We start from the raw sequence: 18,082 nt of genomic DNA on the forward strand, positions 1-18,082 counted from the left end.
AGGGAGGGAGCACAGCCCCACCCATCAACAGAAAATTGGATCAAAGATTTACTGAGCATGGCCCCACCCATCAAAACAAGACCCAGTTTCCCCCTCAGTCAGTCTCTCCTATTAGGAATTTTGTGAAAACCAGAATCACAGAAAACTAACCAAACTGATTACATGCACCACAATTCAGTTCAGTTCAGTTCAGTTGCTCAGTTGTGTCTGACTCTTTGCAACCCCATGAATCACAGCACGCCAGGCCTCCCTGTCCATCACCAACTCCCAGAGTTCACCCAGATTCACGTCCATCAAGTCAGTGATGCCATCCAGCCATCTCATCCTCTGTCGTCCCCTTCTCCTCCTGCCCTCAATCCCTCCCAGCATCAAAGTCTTTTCCAATGAGTCAGCTCTTCACATGAGGTGGCCAAAGTACTGGAGTTTCAGCTTTAGCATCATTCCTTCCAAAGAAATCCCAGGGCTGATCTCCTTCAGAATGGACTGGTTGGATCCCCTTGCAGTCCCAGGGACTCTCAAGAGTCTTCTCCAACACCACAGTTCAAACGCATCAATTCTTTCGCGCTCAGCCTTCTTCACAGTCCAACTCTCACATCCATACATGACCACAGAAAAACCATAGCCTTGACTAGGCGGACCTTAGTCAGCAAAGTAATGTCTCTGCTTTTGAATATGCTATCTAGGTTGGTCATAACTTTCCTTCCAAGGAGTAAGCGTCTTTTAATTCCATGGCTGCAGTCACCATCTGCAGTGATTTTGGAGCCCCCCCAAAATAAAGTCTGACACTGTTTCCACTGTTTCCCCATCTATTTCCCATGAAGTGATGGGACCGGATGCCATGATCTTCGTTTTCTGAATGTTGAGCTTTAAGCCAACTTTTTCACTCTCCTCTTTCACTTTCATCAAGAGGCTTTTTAGTCTTGTCTAACTCAATGAAGTCATGAGTCATGCCATGTAGGGCTACCCAAGACGGACAGGTCATGGTGGAGAGTTCTGACAAAACATGGTCCATTGGAGAAGGGAATGGCAGCCCACTTCAGTATTCTTTCTTTGAGAACCCCATGAACAGTATATGAAAAGGCAAAAAGATAGTACATTGAAAGATGAACTCCCCAGGTCAGTAGGTACCCCATGTGTTACTGGAGATCAGTGGAGAAATAACTCCAGAAAAAATGAAGAAATGGAGCCAAAGAAAACACAACACCCAGTTGTGAATGTGACTGGGGATGGAAGTAAAGTCTGAAACTATAAAGAACAGTATTGGATAGGAACCTGGAATGTTAGGTCCATGAATCAAGGCAAATTGAAACTGGTCAAATGGGAGATAGCAAGAGTCAACATTGACATTTTAGGAATCAGTGAACTAAAATGGATTGGAATGGGGGAATTTAACTCAGATGACCATTTTATCTACTACTGTGGGCAAGAATCCCTGAGATGAAATGGAGTAGCCATCATGGTCAACAAGAGAGTCCAAAATGCATTACTTGGAGGCAATCTCAAAAATGATAGAATGATTTGTTTGTTTCCAAGGCAAACCCCATTCAATATCACAGTAATCCAAGTCTATGCCCCAACCGGTAATATAGAAGAAGCTGAAGTTGAATGGTTCTATGAAAACCTACAAGACCTTCTAGAACTAACACCCAAAAAAGATGTCCTTTTCATTATAGGGGACTGGAATGCAAAAGTAGGAAGTCAAGAGATACCTGGAGTAACAGGAAAATCTGGCCTTGGAGTACAAAATAAAGCAGGTCAAATCTAACAGAGTTTTGCCAAGAGAACACATTGGTCATAGCAAACACCCTCTTCCAACAACACAAGACAAAACTCTACACATGGACATCACCAGATGGTCAATATCAAAATCAGATTGATTATATGTTTTGCAGCCAAAGATGGATGCAGCTCTATACAGGTCTATAACAGTCAGCAAAACCAAGAGCAGAAGCTGACTGTGGCTCAAATCATGAACTCCTTATTGCCAAATTCAGACTTAAATTGAAGAAAGTAGGGAAAACCACCACACCATTCAGGTACAACCTAAACGATTATACAAATGAAGGGACAATAGATTCATGGATCAGATCTGATAGAGTGCCTGAAGAACGATGGATGGAGGTTGTGACATTGTACAGCAGGCGGTTATCAAGACCATCCCCAAGAGGAAAGAAATGCAAATGTCTGAGGAGGCCTTACAAATAGCTGAGAAAAGAAGAGAAGCTAAAGTCAAAGGAGAAAAGGAAAGATATACCCATTTGAATGCAGTTATAACTAAATATGACAGTTTTTCCAAATGAAAACAAATGTCTTCAATTCTTTATCAAAGGCTAACATAGGGTCATGTTCAATAAGGATTACTTATTTTGAACTAGATATATCCAGATGCAAAACAAATTGAACCCCTCAAGAAGAACACACTTCAGTGTAATTCTTGAATAGTGTGCTTTTTTATGGGAAAGTTATTTCTATGATGTAGAATAATTTATCTACTTCATTTCCTGTATCACTGGGTAACACCCTTCTCATTACCTTAGAACTCTACTTCCTTGGGAACCCTCCCACTTTAGACTTTGTTGAGTTCCTTTGTCCTAAGTATTTTTGGATTGATGTGTTTTATTTTCCTTCCTTATACTAATCTCAAATAAGATGGGGGTATACACATGCTCAGTCATGGCCAACTGTTTGCAACCCCATGGACTGTAGCCCATCAGGCTCCTCTGTCCATGGAATTTTCCAGTCAAGAATACTGGAGTGGGTTGCCATTTCCTCTTCCAGGGAATCTTCCCCACCCAGGGACTGAACCTGTGTCTGCTGTATCTCCTGCATTGGGAGGCTGATTCTTTACCACTGAGCCACCTGGGAACTTGTGAGTGAATCTTAAGGCACCTCTCTTTCACCAGATAGAAGGCTTTGAGAAAGCAGAGAGTAATGTCTGTTTCTCTTTACCCATGTACATCTGGTACTTAGCAGTGCCTGGTACATAGTAGTACAGTACAATATAGATTTGATGAATATTTTAGTACAATATAGATTTGATGAATACATGTTTTACTCAGTGAAACAGGCAGATTCTGAAATGAAGGGAATGAGGAGAAAAGCTACTTTATAGCAACTTTAGAGCCTTTGCTTATGCTTAGCTCTGGCTCTCCACATAGCCTTGTGGACTAACGTGACACAATGGATGGTTTTCTCATCAGATGTGATAAATCTTGCCCATATCAAGCCATATGAAGTGGGATTCAAGAGTGAATTCAAAGGAGAAAAAGGCATATTTGAATTAATAGAGGGCTGCTTTAGATTAGCTCTGTTCTCTTGACCTTTTAATATTTAGTTCCTTAAAGAAATTATTCACATCCAAGATAAACAGATAAAAAGACCAGAAAATGCAGCCCTTTTCCTCTCACCAACAAAGCACCTGAAAGGTTCCGTAGACAATGGTTAGAGACAGCCTCCCTAGAGGCTGTACCCTTCTCACCCCCAGCCACACTTACCGTTGCCTCAGGACAAATCAGGAAGGTAGGCAGACTGTTACCTGCATAGCACAACTGCAGCAGAGCATGTGGCCCCAGTCTCCATCCAAAATACACCTCCCTTAGCCTTTACTCATCTCTGAATGTGAACATTAAGCACTCGTTCCTGTTTAATTGTGCCCTGTGACTTTGCAGGCACTCCTGGTAGGGCATCAGATTAAGCATTTCTCTAAGTTCTTAAGAAGCATGAACTCATGGATATTTATCAACAGTAGGCATGGACCAGGAAAGAGCATAAACATGCTGAGAACACCTGCAGGGACTTGGAAAGGTGTCACCAATGGCTAGAAAACAAGGGAATATAAAGGGTTGGTGGGGGACACAGGAGACACCTGGGTCTAATTTATAATCTTGGCAATATTGACTGTAATCTGCCTCATCAAATTAAACAGTTTTCAAGGAAAAGTTGCGTAGAAGCTCATATAGTTACCCATGGAGAGTGGAGAGTTTGTCTCATATCAGACAGCTGTGGGTATCTGACCTCATAGCTTCTCACCATATGCTGGGATCGCAGGGGTGGCCAGTTCCCTTTGAGATGGTTCTTGGCATTCACACCTCTTCCTCAGATGCTTTTCTGTCCCTCTTTTACTTCCTGAACAAGCTTGCTTGCCTAGGGAGATGAGTCAGAGGATGAGTGATGAAAGAATCTCAAGCTACCAGACCATCTCACAAAGGAGAAAAGACCTCACAAGAGGAAAATAGACTGAAGTGTGCATTCATAACCTGGGAAGTTGTTTTAAAAATCTGGTCCCATTACAAGAAGATTCTTTATTATAACATCATTGTCTGCAAAATTTCTAGGCTTCTCTGGTGGCTAAGATGGTAAAGAATCCACCTGCAATGTGCAGACCTGGGTTCGATCCCTGGATTGGGAAAATGCCCTGGAGAAGGGAACAGCTACCCACTCCAGTATTCTGGCCTGGAGAATCCCATGGCTGGTGTAGTCCATGGAATCACAAAGAGTTGGACATGACTGAGTGACTTTCACACTAGGCACATTTGTGTCATTTAGGTATGCATTTGTGTGTTTATTTACTTGTTTATTTGTTATTAGAACCTAACCTCATAATCAGATTGTCCTATTTGGGCTCCAAAAGTGGCTTGTCACTGAGTGAAAGTAATTTCCCATGGCAGGTGCTCCCAGCAGGTGGCTGCTCATGGTACCTGCATCAGAAAGGTGGGTTTAGTTAGAGATTTTATTTTAATATGAAATCTGTATTGCAGCCTGAGCCTCTACTGGGTGATGTGCCAAAATTCATGTCTGCAGCATGATTTATTATGTGAAAATACCACAGAACTAATCAGTGGAGTTACTAATTAATACAAATCTGCATTTTTTGCATAAGCAATTAGTGCAAGGAGAGAGCAGTGAAAGAGGAAGTTCAACTCCTTTAATCTCAGTGCCTACTCAAGCGGAAAGACCCACCAGGGCCAAACTCTGAGATCTACATTTGGAATTTTCCCCCTTTGATTAGTTAAAGACATAAAAGTTCAAATTATCAATATTTAATTTATGTGAAAATGTATTTGTTAAAGAGGAAAAACATGTTATTTTAAAAAGATGAGCCTCTAGGGATAAATTCTTGAATTAAAAATAATTATATTTTCCATTTCAACAAAGTCTGAATAATATTTAATAAGGATTCTGATTGCTCATAACATTTGAAAATTACATCCATAATTGGGAGAGGTGTATGGTATACATTTCTAAGGTATTTGAATTACCAAAGGTGCTTGTTCTTCTCTACAGGATTTGTTCCAGTTATTTTGGATGTGGTGTATTCGTGCAATATTCTAAGTCTGGTATGATTTAGACAATTGTGTGGCTCACCAAATCTGAGCAAATATTCCATTTAGCTTTGGTTTATTTCCCCACTAATTTAATAGAAATGTTTATAGTATGAAATAACTGGACAGGTGATAGGATGATGGGAATGGAGAGAGATTTCTATTACCAATAAAATGTGTACTCAATAAAACAAAAGTAAAATCGTTTTTATATTTTTTGTTTCTGTGGACAAAAAATGAATTCATTTTCGTTTAGATGCGATGTACCAGATAAGTGCAAATATTAGAACAATGACTCCCTTTCTGAAAGTTATTCATTGTACAGTTTCTTTGTTTCAGACTCGCTAGTTAAAATTATAGTTTAAACTTCCCTCTCCCCTAAACCTGGATATCTAGTTTTCCAGGAAACTTATCCTGAAAAGGAGGTTGCTAATTAAATTCAGATTAACAGGGCTCTCTGATTAAAATTTCGGGATGTGGGAGTCAGTGGTTTTGTGAGAGAAAGCAAACAGGAAAAAGCGAAAGGCACTGGAAGGGGGGAGTCCTTTTCCTGAACTGTAATACTGTGAGTTTCGTAAGTAGGAATTGTCCACGGTGCTGATACCCTGAGGAAGCCACTTTTCCTGCGAGCTGTCTGGGGCTCTAAACCAGGCTTGCCAGGCTTGTCCTGGTTTGGGGAACTTGTCAGATCGCCCCCAAACCCCTGCAGCAGCATTGTTCAAGAGAAGCTCAAGCGCCATCGGTGTGTCTCTGCTGCCCACTCAAGCAGCGACACCAACTACCGGCGATTTGCGTTGGCCTGTTGCTCTCTGCTAAGGCAAAGGTTGGCAAACAGCCCGCCGTTTGTCGGTTATCCAGCCCATTGTAGTCCCCTTTAGACAGCGTGCTGTTTCTCAATCCAGCTGAAACAGGTGTGAGTCCCCTCTGTTTATGGTCCTCACCTGAGAGCCGGAGAACCCATGAACACAGACTCGTGTACACTCACCCCCTCACATAAGTCACACATTCACACTGACAAATCACAGATACTAACGATCACATAGGCTCATATGCACATTCACACATATTCTTTTGTACACTCAGTCACATACACTGTACACTTAAGCACACTCACACAGGCACACACATAGCCCATCTGACACACCAGACCTTGGGCAATTGTGTCAGTAATCCGCTCCAGCCAGTACTTGGAGCTGAGTTGATTTTGCATTGGTGATATGGGTGTTGGATGGATGCTTTAAGGAAAGCCCCTCACTCCTGCCTGGGAATCAAAGATGAAGTCCCTCGGGGTCTGTAGGCGCCGTGAGGGGAGCGGCCTACGCCCTGGAGGGATTAGGAGCTCGTAAATAATAAATAAAAGAGCCCAGGCGGACCGAGTTGGGGAAGTGTGGTGCTAAATCACTCCCCAAATCACAGCCGCGTCGAGCTCTATCCAATAGCTCTAAGCGATTTGTGGGGTTGGGGGTTGGAATCAATTTTTCCCCCCGTTCTCGCAGGTGCAATATGAATCAATTATCTTAATTAAGATTATGCCGCAAGCCCAGGAGATTTGGGGAGGACGGGTTTTGCGCTCGGGGCGACGGCGAGGCATTTTAATAGCTACTCTCTTGCTCCCGGCTCTCCCCCGCCGCCCGCCTGTCGAGCCCGGGCAGCTCCAGCCTCTGGCCAGGATCTGGGCGCACAGTGGCCTCCCTGGAGGCGAAGGCGCAAACCCCGCGCTGAGCCCGCGATCTGGGCAGAACCCCTAAGGCCTCCAAGGGCTTCTGAGCCACGCGGCCTATGAGGACCTGCCCTCTCGGTCTTCCAGCGGACCGTGCTGTCTGGCTCTCCGCTCACCGCCTCCCGCGCCTCGAACGTGCCCAGGCCGGCACACCCCTCTCCTGGGAGGGGTGGGGAGAGGGCGCGGGCGCCGCTGGAGGTCGGTGGGGCCGCCCGGGTCGTACGTAATACTTGCATTGAACGCAGACCTCCCTTTGCTAGAGTGAGCATCTGTTTCCCCGAGAAACAGGTCACCGCCGGGGACGCCAGCCCGGCCCCAGCTCTTTATCTTAGCCCTGTGAATGCGCCGCACCACCCCCTTCCCCCGCCAGCTACACGCTTCCCAGCCCCTAAGTCCCGGCCTCCGCCTCCATCCCCCGTCTCCTCCCCCCCACACCTCCACACGCGGCGCCACACGCCTCCCCCCGCCCCAGCCTCCCCGCCCAGGCCACACTCCCCTCGCCGCCTCGCGCTCCCTTCCCGCCGGCGCTCTGGCAGCCGCTCTAACGGCCGGGACCGCCCGGGCCGCGCCGCGCGCTCCAAGCGAGGGCCCGGGGCTGGGGGTGGGGGGCGACAGATTCGGGGCATTGCTCGAGGGCAGTGAGTCATGAAAGCGGCTTTTGTGGCCCGCGCGTGCGGTTCGCGTGCCGCTTGGCGGCCTGCAGCGCCCAGTGGGGACGGGAGCTGGAAGGTTTACCGCTAACGGGCTGTGGGGACGGAGGGACAAGGAGAGGATTTAGAGGCTCGGGAGGGGGACAGTGTGCAACCGTCGAAAGAAAGTTCAAAAGAGGGAGAAGAAAATACGGAGGCAGGACGGGACCGCGACTCTTCCACGGTACTAAGCCAGCCACGCCAGCAGTCAAGCCTCTCTGAGCGTTGCGGCTGCCGCTGTTCTCTCGCCCCAATTTCTCCCTCCCTGCCCTTCCCCTCCCAACAAAAGGCAACTCAATCCAGGCCTCTTCCCTTCCAGATCTGACGGCTGGCCTGCAGTCTCCCGGGGCGGGTAGGGGGACGGAGTCGGGGTAAGGGGGGTGGGCAATCTCCACCGCGAGGCGCACCGCGGGTAGACGTTCCCCGCGCAGGCGGGGCGGCCCAGGGCGCCCGGAGGCTCACTGAGATTGGGATTAAGGGTGAATCTATCAAGAGCAGAAGGAGGGAAGGAGTCTAGTTAATTCCCGCACCGGAGTCTCTCGGCTGGCGACATACCCTTCCTTGCCTGCCCAGGAACATCTGGCCCCACCAAGAATCTCCTGTACTCCACAGGGTGTCCCAAACTGAGGAAGTTGCCTTCTGGGTGGGGGACCCCCTGGCCATCCGCAGGCCTTCGGCATAGCTGAAGCCCTCTTCCCTCTCGCCCCCAGCACCCCCTCTGAAGCTCCCCTAAGACTGAGAAATGAGGGCCAGGTCACATCCCCGCCGGCACGGTGGGCTAGGCTGTCGGGGCAACTGCTGGGAGAACGGCAACACTTGGTCCGCCCGCGCGTGTCCTGGGACCTCCAAGTTGGGGACCGGCCCGGGCAGGCTGTTACTCAGACGGTCCTCAAGTTTTAACCCATCACTTAAGGTAAAGACTGTACAGGGTAAATGCCAAGACTAGGCTCCTGGGTGAATTCTTCTATCTTCTTCTGCGATCCTGGTACACTTATGAGTAAAGGCAAAAGCCAAAACTCTGTACGGTTTTGCCGTGGAAGCTCAGCATGGGTCATGCTACGCTTTGGGCAAGGAGATCTCCCATCCCTTTATTCCTCTTTCAGGCTGCACGGCGGCCTTCTAGACACCAGCAGTAATCTTAGGACCCTCTGCCCCTCCCCACCACATCCCCCCTTCTGTCCCCAGATGCACCCAACCCCAGCGGCTCAGCCTGACACTGTTTGCAAACTCAAGGGGCTTTTAGAGCAATTGCCTTTAAATAAGCAATTCAAGTTCACAGCATTCATTGTAGGGGGACACGGGTCTGGGAGGGGATAAGGGGTTAGTTAATGGAAGATTAGAGGAGAGTCTAGTGGAGAAAGAGTGGACAGTGGACAGGGAAGAGATACAGCCAACACACACACACACACACACACACACATATATATATAATTCTGAAACGTGCCTTGGTGGAAACGGGTGAATAAAGAATCACCACTTAAACACAAATATGGCTCCTTTAGAATTAAGAAGCTCTGGTTTTTGCTTGAACTGCAAGGTAGAGAGTCACATCAGAGTCTTTAAGGTCTGGAAAAGTAGCCATCAGCCCTTCCCAGAGTTGTACTAATGCCCTTTCTAGAAAGAGGAGTGAAAACGATCCCTTTAGAACAGGCCCTTTGCATCCTCCCTTTGAGAAGGCTTGTCTCAACCAAGTTCCTATTTACAAGCCTGAAAGTGGGGACTAAGGGGGACAAGGCAGCTGTGGCCGGGAGCCAGGGCGAGGGCACACTTTACATCCATCCAATGACCTTGGTTAAACGGCAGAATCTTAGCGTCAGAGAAATCCTCTAGCTTTCAGGCAAGAGAGCTCCGCAGGCCACTGAAGCCAAGGACCAGCGTGATCTGAGGACAAGGACTACAGGCAAGAGGGGTATATGGATGGAGTGAGGAGTGTCCAGGGACAAGGGTAGGCGAGGGCCACGAGGGCCGGGTTGCACGCATGGTGAAGGAGAGTGACCAGTACCAAATTTTCTCTACTGTTGAGGCTGGGCGAGGGCGACCCAGTTAGGGAGGCTAGGGACTAGTCTCACAGCTGCGTTTACAGATGAAGCTGTTTTAATACAGAGTATATGTTGCTTAAGGGGCTGGTGGAGACTGGGAGAAGCCACCCTTTGGTGCCAACGAACAAAGCGTCTACTAAGAGGGAGAAACCAAGAAATTGACACCTTAGAGAGGGCAGGGAGTGCCCAGGAAGCCAGTGCCTGGGCGAGGAGTCCAAAGGAGTCTCCGCTTCTGCTTCTTTCACCTTCGCCCTACTTACCGCCCCAACGCGGGCCACTCACTCTGATCTAAAGCCAGTCGGTGTTCGCCTTCCCGCTCTCTTCTCTCCAACTCCTTCCCCCGCCCAGTCTCTTCCCCCACCGCGCGCCCCTTCTCCCTTCTGCCGCCTGAAAGGGTTAATCTCTCCTGCGGGTAAAAACAGGTCCGCGGAGTCTCTAACTGGCGACAGATGGGCCACTTTCTTCTGGCCACAAAGGGGCCGGAATGGAGCGCTCCGCGGCATACAAATGGGCAGGTCACGTGGTCCCCGGCTCTTGGCTGGACTGGGAGGACCATATGGCGCATGCCGGGGAGGAAGGAGATGGGGCGGGGGTAGGGGTGGGGGAGAGGGGAGCTGAGGCGGGTGCGGGAGGGAGAGGAGCGAGGCTGGAGCGGGGGGGCGGGAGGAGGCGGGCGGAAGGGAAGGGAGCGCGGAACCCCGGCGCGTGCGCAGGCGCGGGGCGCTTGGAACCTGCTCGCCCGCTAGGCTCCTGGCCCCGCCCGCGCTCAGCATCGCCAACTCGGCTATATAACCTGAGCGCCCGCGCTGCCGGGACACGAGGAACTCGCCCCACGCAGAAGGCACGGCGCCCAGAGGCCCCAGGGTTATGAGACCATCACTGCTCAGGACTTACTAACAACTGCAGGTAATTAAATCCTTTAATTTTTATTGGGAATAAAAGCAATTGAAGATGTACCTACATAGTCTATATGTGTGCGTCTGTAAGCGCGTTTATGCGTTGAGACAGGCATTCCTTTTCAGAATTGCAAGGCGAATACGCACACAGTTTGAGTCGCATCACTCAAAGACCCGCTGCAGGCCTAATAATTTTTAAAAATCCGTTTTATTTTTTGTTGTTGTTTGTTTTTTGGAGGGGAAAAAGTATAGGAGCGTCTTTGGATTTTTTAAAAAATATAATGTCCTATAACTCTATGATTATTTCCTAGTGGTGATTTCAAAGTTCTGAAAGCAGATAACTACTTCAGTATTTCACTTCTATCAATAAGGGCGAAAAAAAAGCCCACGTTACTAAGATCTATTTTGTAGACAAGTATTTTATGCACATAGGGAATAGCAAATTATTTTTTCAGTGAATGAAAGGGGTATTGATACTTTGAATATACACACCCTAGAAAATAAACCGAGTTGAGAGGTAGTTCAGTTGAGAGGGGATAAAATGTGGAGAAAGAGAGAGGGACCCACTCCTGCTACCTGTTACCGTCCCAGAGTCGGCCAAGTCCCCAGCAGCCACTGCAGGAGCCAGAAATTCAGTTGTCTAACTAAAGGCTTTTTATTTTCCTTATAAGAAGCAGCAACTTCGCCATTACCATTCTCTGACCATTATAATTATTCAGTCTTTTAAAGCGAGGTTTGAGGCGAACTTTGAAAAGCCCCAATAAAGAGCGGGCGGCGCTTTCAATGGGCTGTTTATTAGAGAGGAGCTTTTCGCACCTGATCCCCGGCGCGCGGAGGAGCGCCCTGCGCCGCGCCCCGGGTTCTGGCCCGGTAGCAAGCGCTTTTGTACAAGGTGGAAATTCAGCAGAGGGTCAGCGGGATGGGAGGTGAGAAAAGAAAGGCAAGGGTGGGATGGAAACCCCCCGCCCACTTTTGTTACCAAATGCTTCGTTGATGGTGAAATAATTTGGTGGAAAATACTTTTTCTCCACCATGCATTTGCTTTTCAATCTCCACTCCGTATAATCTTCTTAAAAATCACTGCCAGCGTTAGTAAATTACGTAAGGGATCTTCAACTTTAATCGCCGAGTGGGGGGAGGCCAGAACCGAGATGGAAACATAATTGCAATTTTCAAACTCGTCTTTTTTTGTGGAGTTGTGACTTTGAACTCATGCAAATAAACATGAAGTCGCCGAAATACACACTCATTTTCACACACATTATCCTACCGGATGATCACCATAAACACACAATCACAAGGAAACATACACCAGAAGTGTACTTATGACACTTATTTTAGCTCCTATTCACACTTAGCCCTGTCCTGTCTCCTACGTACCAGCCGGGCACACACAGGCCCTTATAAAACTGCATTTAACTTTTCCTCCGGGGCATTCATTTTGTAATCAGCTGGTAGTTCTTTTCCCATGCATTTCTCTAGGGTTAGTGAGAGCTGAAGGCCTTTGCAGTTTTTGAATGTAGCGTTTTTCTCCTTTTCTGTTTTCCCCTCTCCCCTGTTGAATGTAGGAAACCTAAACATGACCAAATCGTACAGCGAGAGTGGGCTGATGGGAGAGCCTCAGCCCCAGGGTCCTCCAAGCTGGACAGATGAGTGTCTTAGTTCTCAGGACGAGGAGCACGAGACAGACAAAAAGGAAGATGACCTCGAAGCCATGAACGCGGAAGAGGACTCGCTGAGGAACGGGGGAGAGGACGAGGAGGAAGATGAGGACCTGGAAGAGGAGGAGGAAGAGGAAGAGGAGGACGACGATCAAAAGCCTAAGAGACGCGGCCCCAAAAAGAAGAAGATGACGAAGGCGCGCCTCGAGCGTTTTAAGCTGAGACGCATGAAAGCCAACGCCCGGGAGCGGAACCGCATGCACGGGCTGAACGCAGCGCTGGACAACCTGCGCAAGGTAGTGCCCTGCTACTCCAAGACGCAGAAGCTGTCCAAAATCGAGACACTGCGCTTGGCCAAAAACTACATCTGGGCTCTGTCGGAGATCTTGCGTTCAGGGAAAAGCCCTGACCTGGTCTCCTTTGTACAGACGCTCTGCAAGGGTTTATCCCAGCCCACCACCAACCTGGTTGCTGGCTGCCTGCAGCTCAATCCGCGAACTTTTCTGCCTGAGCAGAACCAGGACATGCCTGCGCACCTGCCGACCGCCAGCGCTTCTTTCCCTGTGCACCCCTATTCCTACCAGTCTCCGGGGCTGCCCAGCCCGCCCTACGGCACCATGGACAGCTCCCATGTCTTCCACGTCAAGCCGCCGCCTCACGCCTACAGCGCGGCGCTGGAACCTTTCTTTGAGAGCCCTCTGACTGATTGCACCAGCCCTTCCTTTGACGGACCCCTCAGCCCGCCCCTCAGCATCAATGGCAACTTCTCTTTCAAACACGAACCGTCCGCCGAGTTTGAGAAAAATTATGCCTTTACCATGCACTATCCTGCAGCGACCCTGGCGGGGGCCCAAAGCCACGGATCAGTCTTCTCGGGCGCCGCTGCCCCTCGCTGTGAGATCCCTATAGACAATATTATGTCCTTCGATAGCCATTCACATCATGAGCGAGTCATGAGTGCCCAGCTCAATGCCATCTTTCACGATTAGAGGCACGTCAGTTTCACCGTCCCTGGGAAACGAACCCACTGTGCTTACAGTGACTGTCGTGTTTACAAGAGGCAGCCCTTTGAGTATTACTGCTGCAAAGTGCAAATACTCCAAGCTTCAAGTGATATATGTATTTATTGTCGTTACTGCCTTTGGTAGAAACAGGGGATCAAAGTTCCTGTTCACTTTATGTATTATTTTCTATAGCTCTTCTATTTTAAAAAATAATACAGTAAAGTTAAAAAAATGCACCACAAATTTGGTGCAGCTGTATTCAGATCATATTAATTATCTGATCGGGATAACAAAATCACAAGCAATAATTAGGATCTATGCAATTTTTAAACTAGTAATGGGCCAATTAAAATATATATAAATATATATTTTTCAACCAGCATTTTACTACTTGTTACCTTTCCCATGCTGAATTATTTTGTTGTGATTTTGTACAGAATTTTTAATGACTTTTTATAATGTGGATTTCCTATTTTAAAACCATGCAGCTTCATCAATTTTTATACATATCAGAAAAGTAGAAATTATATCTAATTTATACAAAATAATTTAACTAATTTAAACCAGCAGAAAAGTGCTTAGAAAGTTGTTGTGTTGCCTTAGCACTTCTTTCTTCTCTAATTGTTAAAGACAATTGCACAATTTGAGCAGTTCATTTCACTTTAAAGTTGTTCTCTCTCCTTAAAATGAAAACCAGATCCATAATTCTTAAGAGAATGAGTAAAAACAAGAGATGTATTCCCTATCAAAACATATCAATTCAGTACTTGCACAAGCTTGTATATACATATTATAAACAAATGCCAACATACCCTTCTTTAAATCAAAAGCTGCTTGACTATCACATACAATTTGCACTGTTTCTTTTTAGTCTTTTACTCCTTTGCATCCCATGATTTTACAGAGAATCTGAAGCTATTGATGTTTCCAGAAAATATAAATGCATGATTTTATACATAGTCACACAAATGGTGGTTTGTCATATATTCATGTAATGAATCTGAGCCTAAATCTAATCAGGTTGTTAATGTTGGGATTTTATACCTATTGTAGTCAATTAGTACAGTAGCTTAAATAAATTCAAACCATTTAATTCATAATTAGAACAATAGCTATTGCATGTAAAATGCAGTCCAGAATACGTGCTGTTTGAGATGTGATACTGGTACCACTGGAATCAATATGTACTGTAATCTTGTTTGTAATCCTGTATATTATGGTGTAATGCACAACTTAGAAAACACTCATCCAGTTGCAATAAAATAGTATTGAAAAATCTGAACAGTTGTTGCATTTCTTCTTAAAGTGATTTTTTAAAAAGTATAAATAATTCCTAAGGATAACAATTGCTTAACTTGCTGAGGTAAAAAAATACTAAGTTCTATTTGTAGAAAAAAATTAAAAAGTTTAGTTTAACACAAACTCTCTAGTCTGTTTATCTTGCTTAGGGAGTCACCACCTCTTTGTAGTTAAGGAGTGAACCTAACTGATATTTCATACTTGGACTATGAGGCTGGGGTTGGGTGAGGTTGGTGAAGAGACCAACAGTCGTATTTTTGGTTTTGGTTTCCATCCCTTTATATGAGTTTGTGTTTTCTTCTATTTTTTTTAGAGGGGATTTAGTTAATTCTTAACAAACAAGACCCAAACAAGTATCCTAGCTTAGTTTATCTACATATCTAAGAACATACTATTTTTTTTTTACCTTTTTCTTAGTCCTTTTCTATCTGTACCTGAAGTGAAACATTCTCTACTGCAAAATAGTCATATCCTGAAGAGAAAGTGATATTCCCTTAGAATATGAGAGAAATGATTTGATTAAAGAATCTAAGAAGTGGCATTTTATCACTGTTATGTAATTGAGATGATTTCAGTAATTCTTCAGGAAAAAGTAGTGATGAATTACTTGTAGTCAAGAACATACTATTTGTACTGTGATATGTTTTTTGGATGGTCTAATTGTTTCCTCGCCCCCTTTGGTGTACTATTCTCCTGTTTCATAAATGGAACTCACTGAAGAAGACGTAGAGATGATTCTGTCCATTGGTAAGGCCACTAAAAAGTTTGGCATTTCTCTCCGCCTGGATGTGCTGACTGACAGGAGCGATTTCTAGGGACTAGCATGTTGGCACTTGTACCCTGGCTCCACTGTGGTGCTCTGATTACTGTCATTAGTGACTCCATTGTTCTTCCTCTGATTCGGATGCCACGTTGGATGACTACCTCCCTTCCCAAGCTTGTTCCTTTAATCCCGTTCTCATTGGTGATTTAGGGGTTCCAGAAAGCTGACCTCATTTAGCAAGCTGCTCCAGAAAAATGTGAGTAATCTAATGGACAGGAACAATTAGCCATACTAATAACATTGCCAACGGGGCTACATCAAGCTGTGACAGTAGCAGTAAGGAATATTTCAACATTAAAAAAATGTTTGAGTGCAATTTAAAATATATCATTTTAGCATGTTTTCCATCAGCCTTCATCACATAGCAGAAATACTTTTAAGTTAGTCCCAACTTTATCCAAAATGCAATCGTCTCATTCCAAGTGAAACAGAGTTGTTATTTTGGAATCAAGCTGTTGCTTCCTATATCCAAGATTGCTTTCACTGTTCTTTCTCAAAGAGACATAATACTGAGATGATATCTGAACACTGCCAGCCTTCCAGCCTAGGAGACCATGAAGTGAACATTCAGATCTTATGTGATCTATTCAGCAGCTCAGTTTCACCTATAATGAAAATTAAACTTCTTCATGCAAACTGAAAACTGTTGCTGTAATGAACAGAAGAAATAAGAAGATGCCATTTTAAGAATTCCAGCTTTTAAAACAGCAAGCAGCGAAATCTGTGGATTATTTTTTGTAAGGTAGGAATGAAAACTCCAAATTAGGTTTGCTATTGCCACTCCCCCCCCATTTTACATGTATAACTTCATTCTAAGCTTAGAGATTCTTTCAGTCAGTCAAGGAGTAACTCACATGCCACCATCTTTTATTCAAAGGCAGGCACAGATGTTCCTTCTGCAGGGGAGGTTTTAATTTATGAAAATGATATTGTTTATGCATGAATGAACTGAATGCACTCTGCATATACACAGCACTTCCATCTGATCAGAGAAATACCACAGAACCAGTGCCAATGTCAGAAACATATTCTACAAATTTACTCACTTAAATGTTTAATGAATATTTGGAAGGCATTTTCAAACCACAAGAAACCTTTTCAGTCATTTTTTTCTTTTCTTTTGAAATTGCTCGGCATATTTAAAAGAGACTCTTACTGTTTTCATAATTGGCCAATGCCTATATCTAGAATAGAAAATGTTTTACTAAGTGAAAAGTGACCAAAAGGAAGAAACATTGGCAACTATAGCTTCATTGGGGAAAACATTTCTTTTAGTATTGTTATATATGTCTGCTTACCAGTAGTATTTAGGGTTCTGGGTGTTCCCTAATCTTGAATAATTACTATTCCCATCAAATAAGATGTTTAGATCTACTTATTTAATGGGAAAAAGCTCTGATGAGTTGTTTCCAGAATAAGGTGGTGTTTAAAATCAGTAGACAATTTCATAGTTGGAGATGAAATATTTTAACTAAATATTTTGACTGGTACAGAATTCCTTTTGAATTCTGTATAACTTAAGATTTCATTTATGTCATCAATGACAAATACAGTATGATCTATCTACTTTTACTCTTAAAAAGACAATAAAATGTAAATTAAAATAGAAGCTTATATCTTAGGAATGTTCTACTAAGTTTAGGTTTATAATATGTTATAGAAAATAATATTAAAGTGAACCATAAGCTTTGTAATTTATTAATCTTAAAAAAACTGTTTTCACATTTGAAAGTCTATAATTCTTACAAAATTAATGCATTTCTGAAAGAAGCTAGCAATTACTAAAATGATACATGGATCATTAGCTAACAGTTTGAACCAAGCTGTTTCACTTCTATAATTAAACAAGAGATTTAAAGTGAAAATATCTATTAAACAATTAATAAAACTAGGTTTCAAAACATAGGCTGATTTCATCCTAATGGGAATCATATAATAGCAGAACTATTTCTTAAACTGCACTAAAATCTCTTTTCCGTTTCTACCACCATTACTTATTTCCTGAAAGCCATCTAAATAAAATCTTTAATTCCAGGATCTGATAAAGAATAAAAGTGCCAATGCAACATCTTGTGGAACACCAGGACTGAGAACTCTTGTTGTTACCATGCACAGAGGCGTCCTGGCATCAGATGCATAGTGATTTGTATGGTGGCATAATCACTGGCTCCTGGCCAGGCATTATGTTTCAGAGGACACTATTGTCAAGAACCATTCAACTAGAAATCTGCGCTGTATGCACTCAAAAGTTGAGATCATCTGCCTTCCTATGTCAGGAAGAATTCTGTGCTGGCAATTGACTCATGGACTCTCTTCACACACATGAACATTTGGTTCAGTGGCTCCGATGCAATTAGCTGTGTAACCAAACTAGTGGCATCAACAAGACAAGGCAGCAGCCTCTGGGGACTTCTGTTTAAATTGCTCATCTTAAACTATCTTAAAAGGCAGAGTATCATGTTAATCCTGGACTAAATCTTCAGATACATTAAATGTGATTTGGCTATCTCAACAGTATTGTGTAACTGCCCAGCTAACTTAGAGATAGGTGGATGGTAACAGTAACCATCTCTATGAATGCCCAGGTATGGAGTCATCTAGAGTGGCTGGGTTGTGAAATGACATCTGGA

The 18,082-nt window shown here is 44.8% G+C and overlaps 1 protein-coding gene across 1 annotated transcript; it reads left to right on the forward strand.

Annotated features, from left to right (window-relative positions):
• Positions 1 to 12,244: 12,244 nt before the first annotated feature.
• Positions 12,245 to 13,315, forward strand: NEUROD1 (neuronal differentiation 1). The gene has a single exon (XM_068969116.1). It carries the CDS (start codon positions 12,245 to 12,247, stop codon positions 13,313 to 13,315), a length of 1,071 nt encoding a protein of 356 aa, XP_068825217.1.
• The last annotated feature ends 4,767 nt before the right edge of the window (positions 13,316 to 18,082 follow it).

Source organism: Capricornis sumatraensis, chromosome 3, assembly GCF_032405125.1.
Source record: "Capricornis sumatraensis isolate serow.1 chromosome 3, serow.2, whole genome shotgun sequence".
Lineage (NCBI taxonomy): Eukaryota > Metazoa > Chordata > Mammalia > Artiodactyla > Bovidae > Capricornis > Capricornis sumatraensis.